The sequence below is a fragment of the Danio aesculapii genome, chromosome 7 (genome assembly GCF_903798145.1).
Source record: "Danio aesculapii chromosome 7, fDanAes4.1, whole genome shotgun sequence".
Lineage (NCBI taxonomy): Eukaryota > Metazoa > Chordata > Actinopteri > Cypriniformes > Danionidae > Danio > Danio aesculapii.
In genome coordinates, this window is record NC_079441.1 from 55711436 (window position 1) to 55732877 (window position 21442).

At 35.6% G+C, this 21442-nt stretch overlaps 1 protein-coding gene across 2 annotated transcripts in view; it reads right to left on the reverse strand.

Annotated features, from left to right (window-relative positions):
• Positions 1-4065: 4065 nt before the first annotated feature.
• Positions 4066-21442, reverse strand: part of mrc1a (mannose receptor, C type 1a) — a 68005-nt gene continuing 50628 nt past the window's right edge. Inside the window, exons 17-30 of one of the 2 annotated variants that reach the window (XM_056462211.1) lie at positions 21071-21237; positions 20101-20165; positions 19856-19956; positions 17247-17386; positions 16800-16902; positions 15029-15210; positions 11887-11992; positions 11463-11695; positions 10917-11082; positions 8127-8276; positions 7751-7867; positions 7485-7646; positions 7327-7359; positions 4066-5168 (exon numbers count right to left, since the gene is read on the reverse strand). In XM_056462211.1, coding sequence (XP_056318186.1) covers positions 4930-5168; positions 7327-7359; positions 7485-7646; positions 7751-7867; positions 8127-8276; positions 10917-11082; positions 11463-11695; positions 11887-11992; positions 15029-15210; positions 16800-16902; positions 17247-17386; positions 19856-19956; positions 20101-20165; positions 21071-21237 — 1964 coding nt within the window. In that variant the 3' untranslated portion in view covers positions 4066-4929. The remainder of the gene's footprint in view (positions 5169-7326; positions 7360-7484; positions 7647-7750; positions 7868-8126; positions 8277-10916; positions 11083-11462; positions 11696-11886; positions 11993-15028; positions 15211-16799; positions 16903-17246; positions 17387-19855; positions 19957-20100; positions 20166-21070; positions 21238-21442) is intronic. The other variant, XM_056462212.1, reaches the window with a different exon arrangement.

Sequence of the window (21442 nt, forward strand, 5' to 3'; positions counted from 1 at the left end):
TAACATCTTGAATGCACTGAGGGTGAGTAAATTAATAACAAATTAATTAATTAATTTATTTATTTCTTTTCTTTTTTATTTAATGCACCTTTTTCAGTTAAATAAGTGAATCCTGTAATAAACGTGAAGTTTGAACATTTTCAGTGTGACCACACTATTGAAAAAAATATTCACTGGATTTACATTTTTTTTTAAGGTAAAGGTGGTTGCAAACAACTAATATGGGCTGAAATTAAACAAATCAAATGTAATGTTCAATTAATTTGTTAATTTGTTTGTTTAAATTGAGGGCATATAAATTGTTGGCAGTCACTTACCTTTAAAAAATAGTAAATCAAATTAATAATTTTTTTCAATGTAGTTGCACCATTTATAATAAAAGGATAATTTTCAAGTACATAAACTGGGCTGACCCTAATAAGGAGCAGCTCCATGCCATCATCGTCAGTAAGATTACAATGACATTTAACATTGACTTCAGAGATACAAGCCAAATTTGTTTCTCATGGTTTACCTATCGAGGAACCCTGCTCTATTTCATGCAAAAATAAGTGTTTTCTCACCATGAACAGCTGCAGCAGCAACACCAGCAGAAGCAGCAGGCATTTGAGGGAGCCAAAAACGAGCGATAGTTTCCCAACACTTGACCGTTGGGGGGAGTATTCTGCACAGCATTTTGTGGTGGACGTTTTCCCATCTCCACAAACTCAGAACTGATGAGCTACAGACAGAACTTTCAGTTCACCAAGGCTTCATGCAAGTGAGAACATGATCTGTGCAACAGTTTGCTACTGTATATGACACAATTAGGCATTTATAGTTGTAATGCTTCATCATGCTTATTAATTTAAACTGCCCTCCAGAGTGGAAAAAATTGTTGTATGCCGTAATCCACAGAAGGCATTCAGAAAACATTTATATCCACTGAGCCCAATTACAACATAACACCTGAGCTCAAAAGCACACACTGTTTACACTGGTGCATTTCGTACATTTTCTTCTTTAATTACAATACTTTTCAAAAGGTTTTTTGGGCATTGCTCAATATAGAAACAGTGCATGTTAATCAAATACCTTTTATTGAATCAAAGCAAAATTTGCAAACAAACCTTAAATAAACAGCCTATGGAAAGTTTTTTTATGCACAGCTGCATCAGAACCCTTCAAACAGAGCTTTCGTTATGGGCATCCATTATTTATTAAATTATGATTATCTTCATAGACACAACTCACGGCTATTCAATTGAATATTTCACTTTTTTAAAAACTTGATTTATGTTAAGTCGCAGTTTCTAGACTGCAAACGGACATTTCATATCATATTTATAACAATTTGCTTTAGAATAGGCCTGCACAATAATACACAAGCATGTAAATAATTAAAACGGACTATTAAAACTCACCTTAACACCATGGGTGTCCAGAAGACACTAAAACCTGCCCTCATCCACACACTTATTATCTTCACTCTGATCTCTCGCTCAGCTTCACTATTCCGCACGCATGCGTCTCAACATGTACTTCAAGTGCACTCAGGTGCACATAATAACCCCATTTAGTGTTTCGTGCTGTATTCTTGTATTATTTGTGTTATTTTTAAGTCTGTAAAAGTTACATATTTTGTCTGTTTGTCTGTATATTTATGTTTATCAACATATCTATTTGCAATATCTTCACATACAATCCAACCCCCACTTGTTTTTAAGACTTGTATTTTAAGTCCTTTCTTGGTAATGTGCAAATTATGCCTTAATGCCTTAGTCTTTAAATATAAATTAAACATCATATGTCAGTTACATTTTGCTTTTCAATTTACTGAAATAAAACAAAATGTATATACAGTTGAAGTTAATGTGGGTGTATATGCATGGATGGAGTTTATATGTATGTGCACGTGTGTCGGTGTGTTTGCATAGATGGAGTTTATATGTATGTGTGTGTGTGTGTGGGTGTATGCGAGCGTCAAGTTTATATTTATATACACAAGTTTCATATATGTTGTTTTGAACATCTAAAAGTGTAGGTGTATATGCACGTGTTTATGTGTGTGTTGATAAGCAAAGTTTGATTTAAATCCTACACGGCGCCTCATATTATACAGTATGTGCATGCAAAACACAAACAAATGGCAGCAAACTACATACCGAGGCATTGGTACATGTTTCTGTTGGTTGTGTGACTCTTGTCTTGTTATATAATATAAATGTAAGTAAAAGTGTTGTATGATTTTAAATATTTATTTTCAATATTTTTAAATTGACATTCCAAAAGCATGCCAAAAATGTTGCTAATATTGTTACATTTAATTTAGCCAACTTTAGGTATATTCAACATTATTTGACTAAAGACGCAGCAAAACTTTTATTATGTATTCCATAATAATTGGTAATATTACGTATTGTCTTACTAGTTGGTCACAAGCCAGTTCTAAAACCAGTTGAATCACTTTATAAGCAGACACAAAGTATTTGATCAAAATTCTATTAGGTATAATCCCTGTAATATAATACAAAAACATTATTTCTTGAGCTTTGACAATAATAAATATTTGGCTGATGCTTGTATGATTAAATTTTTTTTAATGGATATGCTCCACATCCATTGTGTGAGTTTGTGACAGAAGAATAATAATGGCAGAGCAGCACAATCTATTACTAGAGACTGTGCTGTGCAGTTTAGACGTACAACATTTGCACGGTCAGTCTTCTCTGTTAGAGCCAGTCATTCCTGGAATACACTTCCTATTGAATTAAGGGGTGTTACAAATTATTAGTTAAAGAAATGGCTAAAAGCAAATCAAGTTTGTAATCATGTTATTCTCCTCTCTTGTTTTTTATGAAATTCTTATCAGTTGTTTCATATTTCTGTTGTAGGTAACTTTACTGATATTTTCTGTGTAATAATGTGTTTTTGATTTTAGCTTACATTTTTTAAATTTGTTACAGTATTATACTGTTGATTCATGAGCATTTCCCCTGTTAAATAAAATAAATAAATAAATAGATTAATCAGTTTCCCAGAGATGGGTTGCGGCTGGAAGGGCATACCCTGTGTAAAACAAATGCTGGATAAGTTGGCGATTCATTCCGCTGTGGCGACCCCAGATTAATAACGGGACTAAGCCGACAAGAAAATGAATGAATGAATGAATGAAATAGATTAATCATAAGTTAATCATAAATGCCTTAGCAATTCAGAAAAATCATTAGTGCTTCTGTTATTTTCTGCTAAACTTTGATTGTTGTTTTTTTTTAAGAAGATTCTAAATTAAATTAGAGGATATGTATAATCAAGGATATGTATAAATAAAAAGTAAGATCTGTCCCTGGGGCAGTGCCATTTCAAAAGTCATACCTTTTAAAATAAATTGTCTATATTGATACCTTAACATGGGTGGCTCAGCGGTTAGCACTGTCGTCTCACAGCAAGAAGGTCGCTGGTTCAAGTTCTGAGGTCAGTTGTCATTTCTGTGTGGAAGCTAAATTGGCCTTGGTGTGTGTGAATGATAGTGTGTGGGTGTTTCCCAGTACTGGGTTGTGCTGGGCATCCGCTGTGTAAAACATATGCTGGAATAGTTGGCAGTTCATTCCGCTGTGGCAACCTCTGAAATAGAGACTAAGCCAAAAAAGAAAATGAATGAATCAATCCTTAACATATTACCTAAATTCAAAAACCTCTTGTCCCTGTTGAATTTAGGTATAGACTATTGTCTGTGTCATATTTCATTAAACTTGGGCTGTATGTTAAGCAGATATAGATGATTATCTGATCAAGAAAGCCACTTAACTTTCATCTGTTCAATGCTTAGTCGAATCAAGAAAATTTTAAAAAGTAGGAAAAGGTCATTTTAACATTATGGTTCCAAATTTATGATCCAATATGCCAAGTGTCATGCAGTGTCAAACAGATGTGGGTTGAGATGCATGAATGGGACCATCCCACTGCATTTGGGGTCTCTGATTTGAGGCTAGTCACACCCTTAATCTGTAAGGTTAGAAAAGTAAAGAAAGACTGGACTCAAAGCACTGAATGAATAAATGAAAACAAATTATGTGCACACTTTTTATTTAATGATATTAAATGATTTGTAGATTACGTTTAATAGATACACTTTAATGAAAACACTTGCATTTGCTTTGTAAAAGCTCATAATGCCTATTTATGTAAACAGAAAAAAGGACCATTTGAAATACATGATGATAATTCCCTATATGTATGTATTGTAAAAACACAAAAAGACAATGCATTATTGGGAAAAAAATATATCTATAGATGATATCTATTTTTTGACCTGGTGTGAAGTGCATATTTACATTAACAATGATTGTGGCAAATGCAATTTAATTATAAACAGAGTTCAGCTATTGAGTGCTACATACAGGCTAAATGTATCATATACATAATCCCATGCTCTCCATTCCCAGAGTTTATCTATGTTCTGTTTTGAATTGCTGCTTTAAATATGTATGGTGTGTGATATTAGCTGTTAAACATCTGCTGCCGCTTCATGTCCAGTTTGCTGGTGACCATAAAGTTAAGATCAAGTAAGATGTGAAAGCAAAAATACAACTACATTTGTAGAAACTTAAACAATAGCACTATGAACTTTCTGAAAAAAATTCAATTTCCGTGATAGAAAGAATTCCAACAGTCTATTTGGTTATTCCCAAAAAAAGTCTATACTTCATTGATAAAAAAAAAAATTGACCGCATTCTGCTAAAAATAATGCTTTCCTGATTGTTTATATACATTATTTTGACCTTCAGGGACCCAACATGCTGTGATGAATCATTAATATAGAAGATTGTGCTTCTGGACCATATCCTTAATATTATATACACATTTGAAAATGTTTTCACCTCTCCTACTTCCAAGGTGTGTGCATGTAGATATGTGTGTATCTTTATGTGAAAGTGCATATGCTTGTGTTAGGCATGCTCATTCTGTTCGATGTTGGCAACGAGTCCCTTTGTATCAATAGTGTTAGGAGACTGTGTCAGGTCAGAGTTGATATAGAGTCTGTTGTCAAATGTACACTCTCCAATCACAGGCCTAGGGATTCTCTTTAAAAACAAAAATGTGGCAAGTCCTGCCACTGCAATTATGACCAAGACAACCCCCACTGCAATGCCAGCTGAGCCATGAGGGGCTTCGTCCACCACAGCCACTGCAAACCAAACACAGACAATAGGAGCAATGTTAAAAGATAGCTAAACATCTCTAGAGCAATATAATTTATTCTGGTTTGTCAGTATATTTAATATTCAGGGCTGTCAGCTGAATAATTTTTCGTGATTAGTTTAGAATTTTAATATGTCTGTTTGCCTTTTGCTTCTTTTCAAATGATGTGCATACAATTTAATCTTTTTTTCCCATTTTAATTCATCTTTATTTCTATAGTGCGTTTACAATGTAGATTATGTCAATACAGCTTAACAAAATTAAAAGTAAACTGAAACTGTGTCAGTCCAGTTTTCAGAGTTGTCAGTAATGATAAAACAGATAGTTATGGTATTTTTCAGCATGTTCATGTTCTAGAATGTCACTGACTAAATCTAGGAACTAGTGTGATTTAATGAGGCTATGGTTAAAAAGGAGCTTCGTCATATCTCAGATGTGTTACTGACACAATGCAGTGAAATAAATGCAAAAGAGAACTGCACTTCGTTCTATAAGATAAGCAGTTTTATATCTGTGAGGAAATACTGAAAAAATTAAAATGAGATGAGACTATAGATCAATTTGGAGTAGATACCACAGTTACGTCACCTGGAGCTGTGTGTGCAAACTGGTTGCGGAAAAATATTGTTAACAAGCGGAGGGAAACTTGTAAAATACATTAAATATGAGAAAATATTATAGCTGTGCCTTTTAATGTCAAAATCGAGTTAAATTTTTAAAAAGTAGAATACTTTTGCTGAATATGACATTTAAAGCTAGATGCAGACGTTTAACAGTAGAAGTCCCGAAATTCTGAAAGTGCTACAAGGCCATTGCAGTCATTGTTTGTGTCCGGGAAATGGGAGAACAGTATTTTTTTCATCTTAGTGCCTTTAAAAATGTAAATGCAAACAATTATGGATTAAAGCAGAATAATTTGGTGATAAAAACTTCAATACAATTAAAAATTTTTGTTCAATAGACAATCACTTTTAGACTATGGAAAGCTTAGGAGTAAAGGCACAATAAGAGAAGTTTATTTATAAACCAGTTTTGAGAGGATTGCGTGCTTATGATTGACGACAGCTAGACTCGCATTAACTATCACATGATTCTCACTATTAAGTCACTATGAATAACCATAGTCTTCCTAGCACAGTCATCTTCTTGAAGAATCCCCCCTTCTTCATAGATTGGGTGGCATGTCGGCTCAATGGTTAGCAATGTTGCCTCACAGCAAGAACATCACTGGTTCTAATCTTTACTAGGCCAGTCGATGTTTCAGTGCAGAGTTTACATGTTCTCCCAGTGCTCATGTGGGTTTCCCCCGGGTTCCCTGGTTTCTTCCCACCAACCAATGACATGCGACATAAGTAAATTGACTAAACCAAACTGGCACTATAGTCAAGTTCTTAGCCAACAGTAATTTTCTCTCATAAAGCCATTCGTCATTAGCCAGAAATAAGCAGGGGAGGTCTCGAGATCTACCTGAGCTCAAACTCCCCTCTCGCCCTACAAACGGGAGAAAGCCAAGGGCTTGAGGATCTTTTGAGCTCAGGGCTCTCTCCTGGGACAGCATGCCAAACATGCTTAATCAATCATCAGCTAAGTGTGATCTCTTAAAAAACCATTATGTGTGTATAAATTATGTTTTATTCTAAAATAAAGTATTTTTCTCAACCTCCTTTGTTTTTATGCTGTCATTTCACTTTAAAAGCAATGAAAATAAGCTATTCAAGAAAAATGGGAAAACTGCTCGTTTTAGAAGAAATTTTCTAATGGCATTTAGAGGCTTTTGCATCTAAACTCTTCATATGGATCAGAGCATGTTCAATTCAATTCAATTCAATTCACCTTTATTTGTATAGCGCTTATACAATTTAGATTGTGTCAAAGCAGCTTCACATAAAAGCTGTGCATGTGAGAGGAGCAGAGGGAGAACAAAGCAAAAAGTGTAGCGTTTCAATTTACTACTGAAGATCTCATTTGCCCATTCAGCTCATTGCTGCTTGCTTAACCCAATATTACTACTGGAATTGTTCACAAAAGTGTGAGTTTGTCTTTTTTTAAAAAGTGTTTAAAATTAGCTTTCATTAAAAAAACATTAATTCATGTGTAAACTGACAGCCCTAATTATAAGAAATTGAGAAAATGTAAGTACATACGTGGAACTGATGGCTTCTTTGTTGGTGGTATAACTGAAATGCAAAAAGCGTATTTACATATTAACAATTGTTATTATTATTAAACTATATTATGTTATTATTACTAAACTGAACTAAAAACAAACTCTTATGTCTACATATTTGTTTGGATCACTAACCTTTTTCAGTCTTGCAGATATAAGGCTTGTAAGAATTGCAGTTTACGGCATTCCACAAACCCGAGCTTGACTGGATTTCCACACAATGACCAGCATTATTAGTCACCTGGGTTCTCCAGTTTGTGTAATCTACCACCGCATTATCAATCCACATCCAGTCACCTGTGGTACAAACAAACACACACAGACACACACACACATAGTCAGATAGTGCTTCTGATATAATTTAGATTTCTGTGGTTGTTTGGTTTAAGTGTGTTTCTAACCCATATAACTGCGATGCATGCCAATCCAGAATGATCTGACTCCGTCCTGCATAAGCTCCACATTTCGTTGAATGAAATGGGATTCTTTTGGATCCTCAATACTCACCAATGATCCTCCTAAAAGCAGTGAGAGTACTTATGATATGATAAAAACAAAAGACGTAAGTCACTGAAAGTAATGCTTTCAATCCCCATAACACCCATTGCTTTACCCATTTAGTGGGTGTTTTGTCGCTCCTAACACTTTAATAATTTTCAAAACATCATGACAAAAAAAAAAATCAGGTGAATCGGTTGATATTACTGATGCATTAATATTAAGTGAGCTATGTTTAAAACAAATGATGTTGTACACTTAAAAGAAAGTAATGCCTACCTATTCTTATACATTCAACTGTGGCATGAGCCCAGTTCTCAGAGTTGGACATGAAGGCATAGCAGTGTCCTCTGAATGGGATCCAGGTTTTACGCTTCTTTGACTCAGGACAGTTTCCTGGCATCTGAGGTGGGTCTGTGGGAGCTATGTCTATGGGATAGTGGAACTACGTTAGAATAAGAACTTCTCTTGAGCTTGCAGTGTGTGAACTCCCTAAGTTGTCAATGAAAGATTGTAAACTGATTATTATGTAAAGGATGTTTACACAAACACTAGCCTCTTTTTTATTCTATGACAAATTAAACAATGCTTATACAATGTTAAGATAATGCCAAAGGGTCACTTTTTCATACTGTATTGTGTCAGTGTGACATAGATAACCCAGGCTTATTCTGAAAACGTACCCTTATATGGAGTTCTGCAGAGTCCCAAATACGTTCCAGGAGCTACGTTTTTTTTGCAGCTTTTGTTTTCATGAGTCCACCAGGGGCCGCTGTGTACACTTTCTCAAATGCCAAATTTCTTTCAAGAGTTCAAACTTAGCTGATGATTGGTAACAAGCTAGTTTGTCCCGGGAGAGAGCCCTGAGCTCCCTCCCGTTTGCAAGGCGAGAGGGGAGTTTGAGCTCAGGTAGATCTCGAGAACCCCCCCCCCCCTGCTGCTTAAGGATTGCTAAGGTGGTGTGTTGTTGAATATGGTGCTGATTTGGTTTAGTCAATTTACTCTCATGTTTTTTGGACTGTGATAGGAAACCGGAGGACCTAGGATAAAACTAACGCAAGCACGGGGAGAGCATGAACTCCACACGGAAATGCTGTTCGGCCGGGTAGAGACCAGAGCCAGAGGCATTCTTGCTGTGAGGCCACAGTGCTAGCCACTGGGCCGCCGTGCTGCCCTATAGAGGAAAAGAGGAGGAGAGGTGGTGGAAGGGGGGATTATTCAAGATGAAGATGACTAAAGGTAAGATGCTTGGTTATTTATACTGAGATAGGAATCGTCTGATTGGTGGGTCATACATTAGTTTGACTCTGGGCCAGCCGTGTCAAACATAAGCACGTGATCCTCTCGAAATTAGTTTATAAATAAACTTCACGTCGTGAGTGCAATTTGCTCCTGCTCTTCTTACGTAAATCCACCAGAGGCTGCTGTTGATTTACTGAATGACTGACCCACCCTCCTGCTTCACTAAACTGTTTTCAAAAGCACTGATTGACCCACACACCCACTTTCTCTAAACCAAACCGGCAGTGTTTTCAAAAGCAATCCCGAAAAAAAGCCATTTTGGCAGCCTAATTTTTACCATGTTTTCAAATTTTACCACATTCTCATCCTGTTTTTTACTTTTTTATTTTATTGTTTGGCTTTTGTTTTTGTTTTATCTGCTGCCTGGAACCGTTCTTTCTCCGGAATCAAACCCTGTTGTCGCGGGCAATTCCTCTCTGCCTCTCAAGTCCACCAACGTACGCAGCGAACCACTAGACAAACTGGTAACAGCGGGATAGCCGTCCATACGGAGGTAAGCGGTCAGCTGGTAAGCACGAAAAGGAACGACATCATACTACCACATAGTGCTCGTTTTAAAGATAAAATGCAGCCAGATGTACTTCTGGGTACATAATTCACCATCTCCAGATATGTATATATGGTTATGTTTTCAGAGCCTATGCTGCAACCAGATCAAGAAAAGACATTAGTCTAAACTATAGTCTCAGTTCTTAATAGTCTCTATTCACCTTATTCTTCGCATACGAGTGGACGCAGCCATTTGAATCTTTTTGGCTCGAGACTTTAGCTCTCATTCACTTCCATTCATTTTTAGATGTTAAAAACGGCTCGTTATGCTGTTTGATGTTGCAAACTGATATTTTCTTGTTAAATTATTCTACTTTGTCTTTATAGCCATGGAGACACATTATAGCAAGTAGTTTGACCATTTCTGCCATTTTCTCCCATAGGCAACTGAATCAGAAGTTCTAAAAGAATTGCAAAAATAAACACATCTATATTGAAGAATAAGATCAATAGTTAAACCATTGCAATAGTGTTATTTTAATTACCTCATCTGTCGATATAATGCCAATGTATTGCAGAGCTATGCAAGAATATCAACATATCTATGCAGATGCTTTCTTAAGATTTGTAATAATTCATTCAATTAAAAAAAAGCATTTTATCTCAGCACTCAATCTCCTTCACCACGACCTTCCTTACTGATCATTTTTGTTGTGTGGTTATTTTTTTATTGAGAGAACAAGTTTCATTTTACAATAAGGTTATAATAAGTTAATGCAGTTACTAACATGAACAAACAACGAACAATACATTCATTACAGTATTTGTTCATGTTAGTAATGTTAGTAATGTAAGTATTGCTCATAAATAGTTTATGTTAGTAAATATATTACCTAACATTAACTAATGAAACCTTATTGTAAAGTGGGCCGAAACAGTATACAATACATATTTACACATCACTAAGCGTCATTCTCAGTAGTGTATATGACTTCTTGATGCTCTTTATTAGTATAATGCTGTAAAGCTATTGTCCGACTTCTATTTATACATCTAAGCAAAGAATGAAAAAGAACTTTGCCATGAGCATACTTGGTTTTCAATCATGCTCAGTTTCTTGTGTGTTGGATGTGCAGGAGTGTGAGCACAAGGAATGAGTTGCTGGATGCAGTTCAGTTCATAACCATCAGTGTTGCTTAATAACAAGGCTTTTTAAAATCTACTTATGACTAATTTAAAGAGCTTAATGTCAATAATTAATGAGGTTGATTAAAATACCTGTGGATTGCTTGCAAAGGGAATAATATGTGTTGTTGCATGTAGCTGTTTTCCAACTGCCATCTGTGTCAATGTACACGCAAGCTAAATTGTTTTTGGGCTCTCCTGTTGCCCATCTACTATAGCTTAGAAGCCAATTGTCCACCCAACGGTACTGGCCACTTGTCTAAAGACAAAAAAACAACAAAAAACACAAATAAATAATGATTCTTGAGATTCATATAAACATGGAATAATAAATAAATTATTGTCAAGCAATCAGTTATAAAATATACACATTCGCTAAAATATAATTAAAGGCTGATGAAAATGTTAATCTCACTGCTGGAAGGATTCATTTTAAAATGTAGTCCACTTCAAAATTTAGAATACATCATATAAGTTATAATCTCTGCAAGTTACAAAAGTCAAAAATGTGGAAATTTTTGGAAATATAGATCTTTGCTACATACATTTTTTTATTGATGATTTTAAAAGTTTTGCAAAGAGCTTTAATTCTACCTTAAAGGATTACAAATGTTGACATGTTCAAATATGTTTTTATACCAGGTTGCTGTTGAGACCGATCCACAGAGGCTCCTTAAGTTTGCTGACTGTAAGGATAGTATAAGCCTGGCTGATGGAATTCCGCACACTGGCAAGATCAGCGTCACTTGCTTTACACTGTCTCCTAGCTTCATCCCAACTCATTTTCTCCTTCTGCACCTTATACGAATCATTTCCCAGTGTGAAAAAATGCTGTGGCGCTGCTGTAGTCACGAGACGTATGAGCTGAGTATCTGTAACATTAACGTTAAATACACATTTCATACATTTAGTCAAACAGGCTAAAGACACTTTCAAAATGTACTGATTCTTGGTACACGTCTGCTTGAATTAATACATATTAGTGTACCCATACTGTAAAATGTGTTTCAAAGTAAATATTTCAGGTACAATGTTACCAATAATGAACTTTTTCCCCTCTTACCTGTTTTTCTCTTGCAGATGAAACCTTGTTGATCTCCACACATTTGGACTTTCCACATACCTGTCATCTTTTCTGGGCTTCTGAGCATGACAACACAGTCATAGTTCTGGATGGAACAGAGATCAGCTAAATTAACTCAACATCCAAAGCACACCAACCAACAAAAAAAGTTTTCTTCACACATTGCTGTAATTGTACAATGTAACAACTGCCACTTTTTAGTAGACATGAACTCATTAACTATTCAAATACCCAGCATACACTCACCGGCCACTTTATTAGGTACACCTTACTAGTTCCAGGTTGGACCCTCTTTTGCCTTCAGAACTGCCTTAATCTATTGTGGTATAGATTCTACAAGGTATTGCAAATATTCCTCAGAGATTTTGGTCCATATTGACATGACAGCATCACGCAGTTGCTGCAGATTTGTCAGCTGCACATCCATGATGCGAATCTCCCATTCCACCACATCCCAAAGGTGCTCTATTGTATTTAGTTCTGGTGACTGTGGAGGCCATTTGAGTACAGTGAACTCATTGTCATGTTCAAGAACCCAGTCTGAGATGATTCGCACTTTATGACATGGAGCGTTATCCTGATGGAAGTAGCCATCAGAAGATGGGTACACTGTGGTCATAAAGGGATGAACATGGTCAGCAACAACACTCAGGTAGGTTGTGGCATTGACACAGTTCTCCATTGGTACTAATAGGCCCAAGGTGTGTCAGGAAAATATCCCCCACACAAGTACACCACCACCGCCAGCCTGAACCATTGATACAAAGCAGGATGGATCCATGCTTTCATGTTTTTGACGTCTAATTCTGACGCTACCATCCGAATGTCGCAGCAGAAATGGAGACTCATCAGACCAGACAACATTTTTCCAATCCTCTATTGTCCAATTTTGTTGAGCCTGTGCGAATTGTAGCCTCAGTTTCCTGTTTTTAGCTGACAGGAGTGGTGCCCTGAGTTGTCTTCTGCTGCTGTAGCCCATCTGCCTCAAGGTTGGACGTGTTGTGCATTCAGAGATGCTCTTCTGCACACCTTGAATGTAACGAGTGGTTATTTGAGTTACAGTTGTCTTTCTATCAGCTGGAACCAGTCTGGCCATTCTCCTTTGACGTCTGGCATCAACAAGGCATTTGCGCCAACAGAACTACTGCTCACTGGATATTTCCTTTATCGGACCATTCTCTGTAAACCCTAGACATGATTGTGCGTGAAAATTAGTAGATCAGCAGTTTCTGAAATACTCAGACCAGCTCGTCTGGTACCAACAACCAAGCCACGTTCAAAGTCACTTAAATCACCTTTCTTCCTCATTCTGGTGCTGTACCTAATAAAGTGGCGGGTGAATGCACACCATCTAACCCATTCTTTCTCACATTCACTAAATGTATTTAACTGACAATGTGGATCTGTTAGTGTCACAAAGTTAATAGCATTTTTTTGGACCTCAGTCAGTGCCCAGGATAAAGGAGTACACATCCTATAAGGGACCACTTGACAATTCTATGGATTTATTAGGGATGATTTTGAATAGAAATTAAATATACTGTATATAGAGAGCCTTTGTCTTAATGACATTAATTCTTGCTTTTTGTTTGGTGTGTAAGCCATTCCTAATGCACTTTTTTTACCCTCTAATTTAACTATACTTTTATTTCTTTGTTGTCAAGTTGCAAATAGTCCCTTTGAGCCACCTGGTGGTAAATTCATGAATGGTTTTTACATCACTGATTTTCATTTTCTGGGAACTGTACAGGATGGCTGCAGACCTGAAGCATGCATACCAGAATGCGTACAGTAGGGGGAGGAAGATACACAGCGAATTCAAATGTTTTCGTTTGTTGTGAATTTAATTGTAAATGCTACACTGACATCAGATAAGCAGTGTAATTATGAACTAATGGTATTAGCTACATAAAGATATAGTCAGATATTTGATATCCACTGTTTATATTCATGCATAGCCTGCAAAAAAGTATCACAAGTTTTTATAAATTTAAAAAATAATATTAAAAATACATGTGCATTGGATGATGTAAAATGATCAACCGTAGCCTTTAGTTATTTTATCATTTCAAAAAGATTGATATATTATTATGAATTTATGTATTAAGTTTAACTAAGAAGTTTATAAAATATATTGTATTGTTTTTAACATCCAAACACATCCAAAGTGCTTTACAATCATATCAGGGTCTCTCTTAGAAGTAATTAGCAAAATATTATTAAAATATGAAATATAATATAATCATAGTTTATATACTTGAGCATGTATATTTGTAATTAATGGTTGAAAAAATATGCATCAATTAACAGTATTTTAAAAATATTATTGGAAATGTTACAAACATGTCATATAGGCTATGTGATTTGCATATTTTAATATTCTGACAAAAGATCCATGAATAAAATTGCATGTGACTACTGTTATGAGCGAGACACTTGCGCCGCCCTCTCCGCACCACCAGAAGGAACACTCATCCGAGTACTGACACATATACAAAGTACATTACCCATCAGCCCACTTACTAGGAACTGATTTCAGCAACAGCTAATGCCCAATCACACACTCTATATATACACTCCTCACCCATCAGTCCATGCGAAGTCTTGTTTTGCTTAGTGAACATTTTTAATCGTTTATCCTGGTTTGATTTTCCCGTGTCTACCCCTGCCTGATCTTGACCTCTAATTGTTTGCCGGCTGTCTTCTCACTTAGCCTGCCTTTTGTACTCCGTCTGCCAGCCGCCAGCCCCGACATGCTCTCAGATCTCCGACTGTTAGCCGCCTGTCCCGACACTAGCCTGCCTTTTAATACTCTGTAATTTGTACTGCCTTTTCATATTCCGTAAACTCTGTAATACGCTGCTTCCTGTTAATAAAGCTGCAAATGGATCCCCAGCCTACTGAGTCTTTGTCACAACCACACAACGTTCACACAAATGATTTAGTATAGAGCCAGAAAAATCATCACTCTTACCGTCAATCTATTGTCTCTGCATATAAACTGTATTTTATTTTTCCAGGTCTGCAGCTTCCCCCCTACTCACTGATACTAGTAGTCAAACCAAAGCCCCCTACTATAGATACCTGTAGTGTTTGTCAGTAATATGGTGTGAATACTTGCCTCTGATCCAAATTCATACATCCTGGATGGCCCATCTGGCATTGATGAGGGGACACCCTTGGCCCAGTTTGTGTAGCTGACACCTTTACCATCAGTCCACAGAAATCTCATCTCCCAGTTGACATCATTAAAACCAATCCATATGTCATCAACTGAATCAAGCATTAACGTAGTAAGGAATGCTGCAAACAGAATCAGAAGGTCAAAGTTGTTAACGTTTACACACTACAAAATATCTAATATTAATGAAAGCAACATTTATTTATATGTATACGCTTGTATATCATAGCTGTGTGAGAAACATTACCAGCTGCCTTGCAGCCTTGCTGCTCGGTAAATAATTTATATTACACACATGATATGGCAGAGTTTCTCAAGAATGTTTCTTCAACAATGTACATTTGCATGCCTCCTTTGTGCAGTGATGCACATACATTTCAGGTCTTTAAAATCCTCAGATCAAATGTTTCAAGCAGACTAATTTGTGCAAGGTATCGAACTTATGACCTTACATAAATTATTGGCTGGGTGACTAATTAAAAGCAATTTCATGCAATTTGTTTTCAGTATGCTTTCAGTGTGCTTTCACATGCTTACAGCTTTCAGCAGTATTTACTACATAGAATTGTGGTATGCACAATGCAAATCACGTTCAAAATTGATTTAATCAGATAATAATGGCATCTAATAGAATCCTAGAAATGTTATAATGGCAGCTGTCTATGTAACTTCTCAGTGAATTTCGGTGAATTATATGTGAATATACCACTTTTTTTTTTTACCCTATTTAAATACCTCAATAGTTTTCACTCCAAACTTCAGTCGATTGTTTCAAATAAATTCTTCTGTGAGATTATTTCATAGTCATGTGATTATTAGCCATTTTTTTAACGTGGCTTTTGGAGGAGATTAACTACTAATCCCTCTGCTGTGCTTCTCTGACAAAAGCTGCATGACATTTGCAGTTTTGCTCAGTCGCATTTGTGATTTCATTTTGATTAATCACACACCCTACTCATCAACCTCTTTGATTCCATAGTCACCATATCACCATTTACCTGTTGCTCATCCACCACTTAGTGGTGTAGTTCAGAACAGTAGAGAACAGTACGATTCAGTACATGTCACGTTTTCACTGGCATTACTATCCTTTATTGGTAGGCATGTATGCCAAAAAGTTGCAATCACTGTCATTATTGCTTAAAGAAGTAACCTGTAGAGAGCTTTCACATGTCTTTTGAGCACATAATTTCATTATATTCAAATCTACACATGTGGAAACAGTGCACGTCACACTTTTGACACATTTTAGATGTAACATATGAACAGCAACGTATACAACAATGGAGGATGTGACGATTCTGTTTAAACAAGTATAGCTCCAACCTCCAAACAAATAAAATGGCTTCTGGCAAGTTATTAAACTTATCTGAGCAGATTGTTTTAAATGATAGCAGTTTTTTCTTACAGCACTTTCCCAAATTTGTCAAAATGAACAAAAAGAAAAACAACAACAGCAAAACAAAAAACAAAACAAAACAAAAAAAAAGCATTCCAGGAGGGAGGTGAAGCAGAGGAGGATGCGGCCATAGTGTGCTGGGGCTAAGCAAGTTTCTGATGAGGCGGAAAGTTGTTTATTTGATGATGCTGTACACGTACACATCTTACACAGCACATGTAAACACAAATGGGCCTTTCTTTTATTAAGCAGCTTTCTCGTATTACCAAGGTTTTGGTGCACATGTAAGAAAAAACTAAAAATAATGCTTACCCTGCTCTTCATGACTCAGAATGGACACCAGATTGCCTCCATGTGAGATGCAGAGGTTTCGAGCATCATGCCATGTCATCTTATTCTGAAAAAGCTTGTAACACTTAAAAAAAAAAAAAAAAAGTCTATTAGTCTATTATTGCCTTTTCTGACCAAGCTTAGTTTAGATAACATATCAATGTAAGAATTGAGTTTTTATGTACAAATTGAAGATAAACATATTGTTTGATAAAAATTATGGGTTCACAAAAATGTATTATTATTATTATTATTATTATTATTATTATTATTGAGTAAAATACATTATTTGTAATTGGTTGAAACTAAAAGTATTAAATCTGAGAGTACTAAGCGGAAAGTACATCAAAGTTTGTAAGAAATTCTGCAACTTTATGCCTGTACAAATTCCATGTGGGCCTGGAAATGTTATGATGAAATGTCACTCACTCTTCCTTGAAAAATGGTCCATTCTGGAGAACAGCCTCCTGGCTGCACAGTAGGTAAGGGCAAGGTTGTGTTGATAAAGTTACTACTTCTTTTGCAGATAGATGGCAATGGCACACCACAGTTTATATCATTCCAGAACCCTTTAAAACAAAACATATACATACATACATACATACATATATATATATATATATATATATATATATATATATATATATATATATATATATATATATATATATATATATATATATATATATATATATATATATATATATATATATATATATATATATATATATTAAAAACAGTAAATAATATAGATATTACAAAGTATACATATTACATATCAGTGATTCTCAAACGTTTTGAGATTTGATAATCAAATCCAGGGGCAGACTTTACCATTTTTACCATAGTTTTTATTTCAAACATTAACTGAAACGACATCAGAATGTTTAAACTAGTATTAGCATTGCAAACCAGAAGCGTGGTGGCCCATGAACACCACCATCATTGTATGATGAAGACTGAGTTGAACAATGAAGCACTGGTGTTAGCAGTCCTTCTGAACAATGTAACATTTTTACTATCACACTTGAAGAGAACCCAGTACTATGGTGAAAACATCTCACTGAAAAAAGCTAAACAGTGCAGATGTCTCTTTATGGCCAGAAGAAAATTGAAAGCCTGGTTGCTCCCACAGTTTTCCATTTCTGTTATTTGTGAAGTTTTTCTTTTTCTTGCCATTGTTGCTTCTTCCATGCTTGGTCAGTGGATCGTACTTCAACAGTGGCATTTGTATTAAACTGAACTGAATTAAACTGAACTTCAACAGTGACATTAGTATTAAACTGAACTGAATCAGTTTAAATTGAACTACTCTCTTGCCTGCCTGATATGCTGGAATGTTCCACAATCTGAAATATTTTGTTTATGGCTATTGTTTTTTGTTTTCAACTATGTTAAACTGTTTTGACACAATCTACAATGTAAAGCATATTATTAAGCACATTATTAAAGCACATAGAAATTAACTATAAAGTTGTGGAGAATTGTAACTTACACAGTTAAGATTTACAAACAGCAATTCCCACATAGCAAAATTTCTTTGGTCCAGCTCTGGCCCACACAATCAGCTTTTGCGTGGCCCACATGCCGCAGTGAATTACGGTACATGACTGGACCAAGTCTGGCTTCCATATAAGGGCCAAACATGGACCATATCTGGGCCTAGTCTCAGCCAAGTTAATAATCCATAACTCGACCTGAACTGGGCAAGCTGGACCATGTTTGGCCATTGTCTGGAAGCCATATTTGCTGTGTCACGACTGCAATAAAATTGATAAACCCATGAAGCATTGCGCTTTAGGCAATAATAATTTAAGCAATAATAAAATAAGTTAATAATGATGATAGTTAGTAATCGTTAATAATAATATAATTTGTAAAATAATAATTTGGTTAATAAATCATATGTAATGTAGGTTCAATTCAGTTTTTTTCCAACATACAGGAAACATTAGATTAATTAATCTTGATTGTTTCCGAGATTAAAATGAAGGCATTAGAAGATGCAAACAGGAAGATGGAAATAACTTTGTGCATCAAAACATTTATTTAATGAATAAAACGTTATTTATTAATATAATTAAAATTTATTTTAAATGTGGGTCAAGATAGACCAAACTTGCGTGGCCCACATATACATTTTTAACATCTGAGTCAAAAACTATATTTGACATCTGGCCCATGTCTTGGGTGCCGCCTTAAAGACGGTGCCACCTCTGTCAAACCTGGGCTACGTTTGACCCACATGCTGTATTCCAGTGCTGGACGAATGTCTGCTGTGCCAGCTTTATGCCAAATCTGCCAACTGACAAATGAAGAACAGAGAATATATTAAGTCATGTAGTGTGAAAAAAATGACTGTGTTTGTGCTTTTGGTAACCAAGTTTACCTGTTTGGTAACAATGAATAGGACACTCAGTTAATTGGGGGTGTGTTTAATAACCACAATTCACAGGCTAAAACCCGCTGCATTAGACTGCATTGTGCTTAAATAGTTAAATGGTCCTTTTCAAAAACTGGGAAGCTGTTAATCAGCTGTAAGTGTTTTTCCAGCCCAATCACTGAGGGTACCAAGCAGGATGTTCTTTTTCTAAGGGTCAAATCAGTCACTCAACAGCTCACACAGCAGCTTCTTGACTACCTCAAAGATAACACCAGGTCCCTTGTTTAAATCCTTGGGGACATCTTCCTGGCAAACCTGTAGTATGGACATTGAATGCAAGGCTAAACCACCTGACTGGCAGCCATTTGTTATTTGCTGACCAGGGATAGTCAGCAAGGCAGAGTTACTCAGTTAGTGTATGCACCACTGGAGGAATGCCAGGGTTGAATTCAGAGGCCACGATGCACGATGGTCATGGCATTACATATTGGTCAGAAGATGCAGTAAATTAAAGCACAACATAGTGTGTGAAATAGTTATTGTGAGTAAGTGGCATTGAGCTCAGCAATCAAATTAGAACACACACTTTTTACTTTAAGGTATAAAAGTGAAATTAGATAGATATGCTGACATACAGTACTATACAAGTTCTTACCCATACTCTTGTAAATGCTCACACAGTTCTCATCATTGTTGGCAAAATTTGGTTCATTTTGATCCCATGATGTATATACAACAGGCGAACCATCCACCCAGCTACAAAAAGAAAGAAAATCCTTATTGTAAATGCAGAAAAAAATAGATTTAAAGTACACAACAACTTGGAAATGCAGCTAAATATATGTTGCATAGTAACTAAACTTATTACAGTTTATTCAGCCTCAATCCTAGTTTACTCACTTAAATGATTTATCCAAATTCACTATCATCCCAATGTAGTACTGATTCTCGGAACCCCTGGATATCTGTAAAACAGAGTCCCAGAGCCATTCTGAAATAATTGTGCAATACGGTTCCAGAATATTGTGTTTTCCATGTGAGCTAGTCGTTGTTATCATACACTGTGTCAATCATTGTGTAGTGTAGCCTTTGTTTAAGATTTTTCTTTTTTTAAAGCAAAGAAAACAAATATTGCTCAAACAATGAGTGGCATTGCTGTGAAAAAGTAAAAAAAGTAAAATAATGTGAAAGTATGTATTATTGTACATTATTTAGCATTTTTAAAGCATGAGATTTAAGCATAAGGCTTAAAATTGTAATATACAGTATAACTTGTTTTACGCAAATATAGTGGAGAAGAGATAGCAATTTTCTACATTTCAAGTTTACTTATTTGAAGTTTTCCTAAAATAACAGCTTTTAAACACATTTCACCAGTTAACTATTTTCTAAAGCACAGTATAAAATCTTGAAAAATTTCATACTGTATTTGAAGAGCACTGATAAAAAAAAATTACAGAATACTTTCAGATTCCTCAGTAACTGGTGTGAATCTGGCACCTGGTGGTAATTTTTGTTTGAACAACCTGATACCTGATAAACCCTATAGAAATGGCCCAACTCTCTAGTTTTCACTGACTTAGCAGGATGAGAAGCCATTTTAAAGTGGCTGAAACCCTCTAGCAGCAGGTTGTCCAGGTGTAGGCCAAAGGGATGACCCTTTTAGCTACAGTAACACAAGATCTGTTACAATATGGTTTGCCTGCTGGATAAGCACTGAACTGATATAAATTTGTTTATTTGATATATAAACATGCACATAAACTTTGATGTAAACACATTTATCAGATAAATTCCTGTCTGCAACAACAACAATGAAAGTAAAAAAAAGTATGTCATCTGTCATTATTCACTTAATAGTCTGATTTACCTGCTTCCATACAAACTTCCTCTCTGTTTGTCCAGTAATGACAACAAGATCTCCATTATTCTTTTTGCAGAACGTGCGAGCATCTTCCATAGGTAGGAGCTCTTCGTTGATGAAATACTGACTATCATTGTACTGGATCCAGCCATCAGATGTCTTGTTATATTCCACTGCAGAATTAACAATTTATATACAAAATATAATATAATATATATATATATATATACAGTTGAAATCAGAATTATTAGCCCCCCTTTGAATTTTTTTTCTCTTTTTAATATTTCCCAAATGATGTTAAACAGAGCAAGGAAATTTTCACAGTATATCTGATATTTTTTTATTCTTGTGAAAGTCTTATTTGTTTTATTTCGGCTA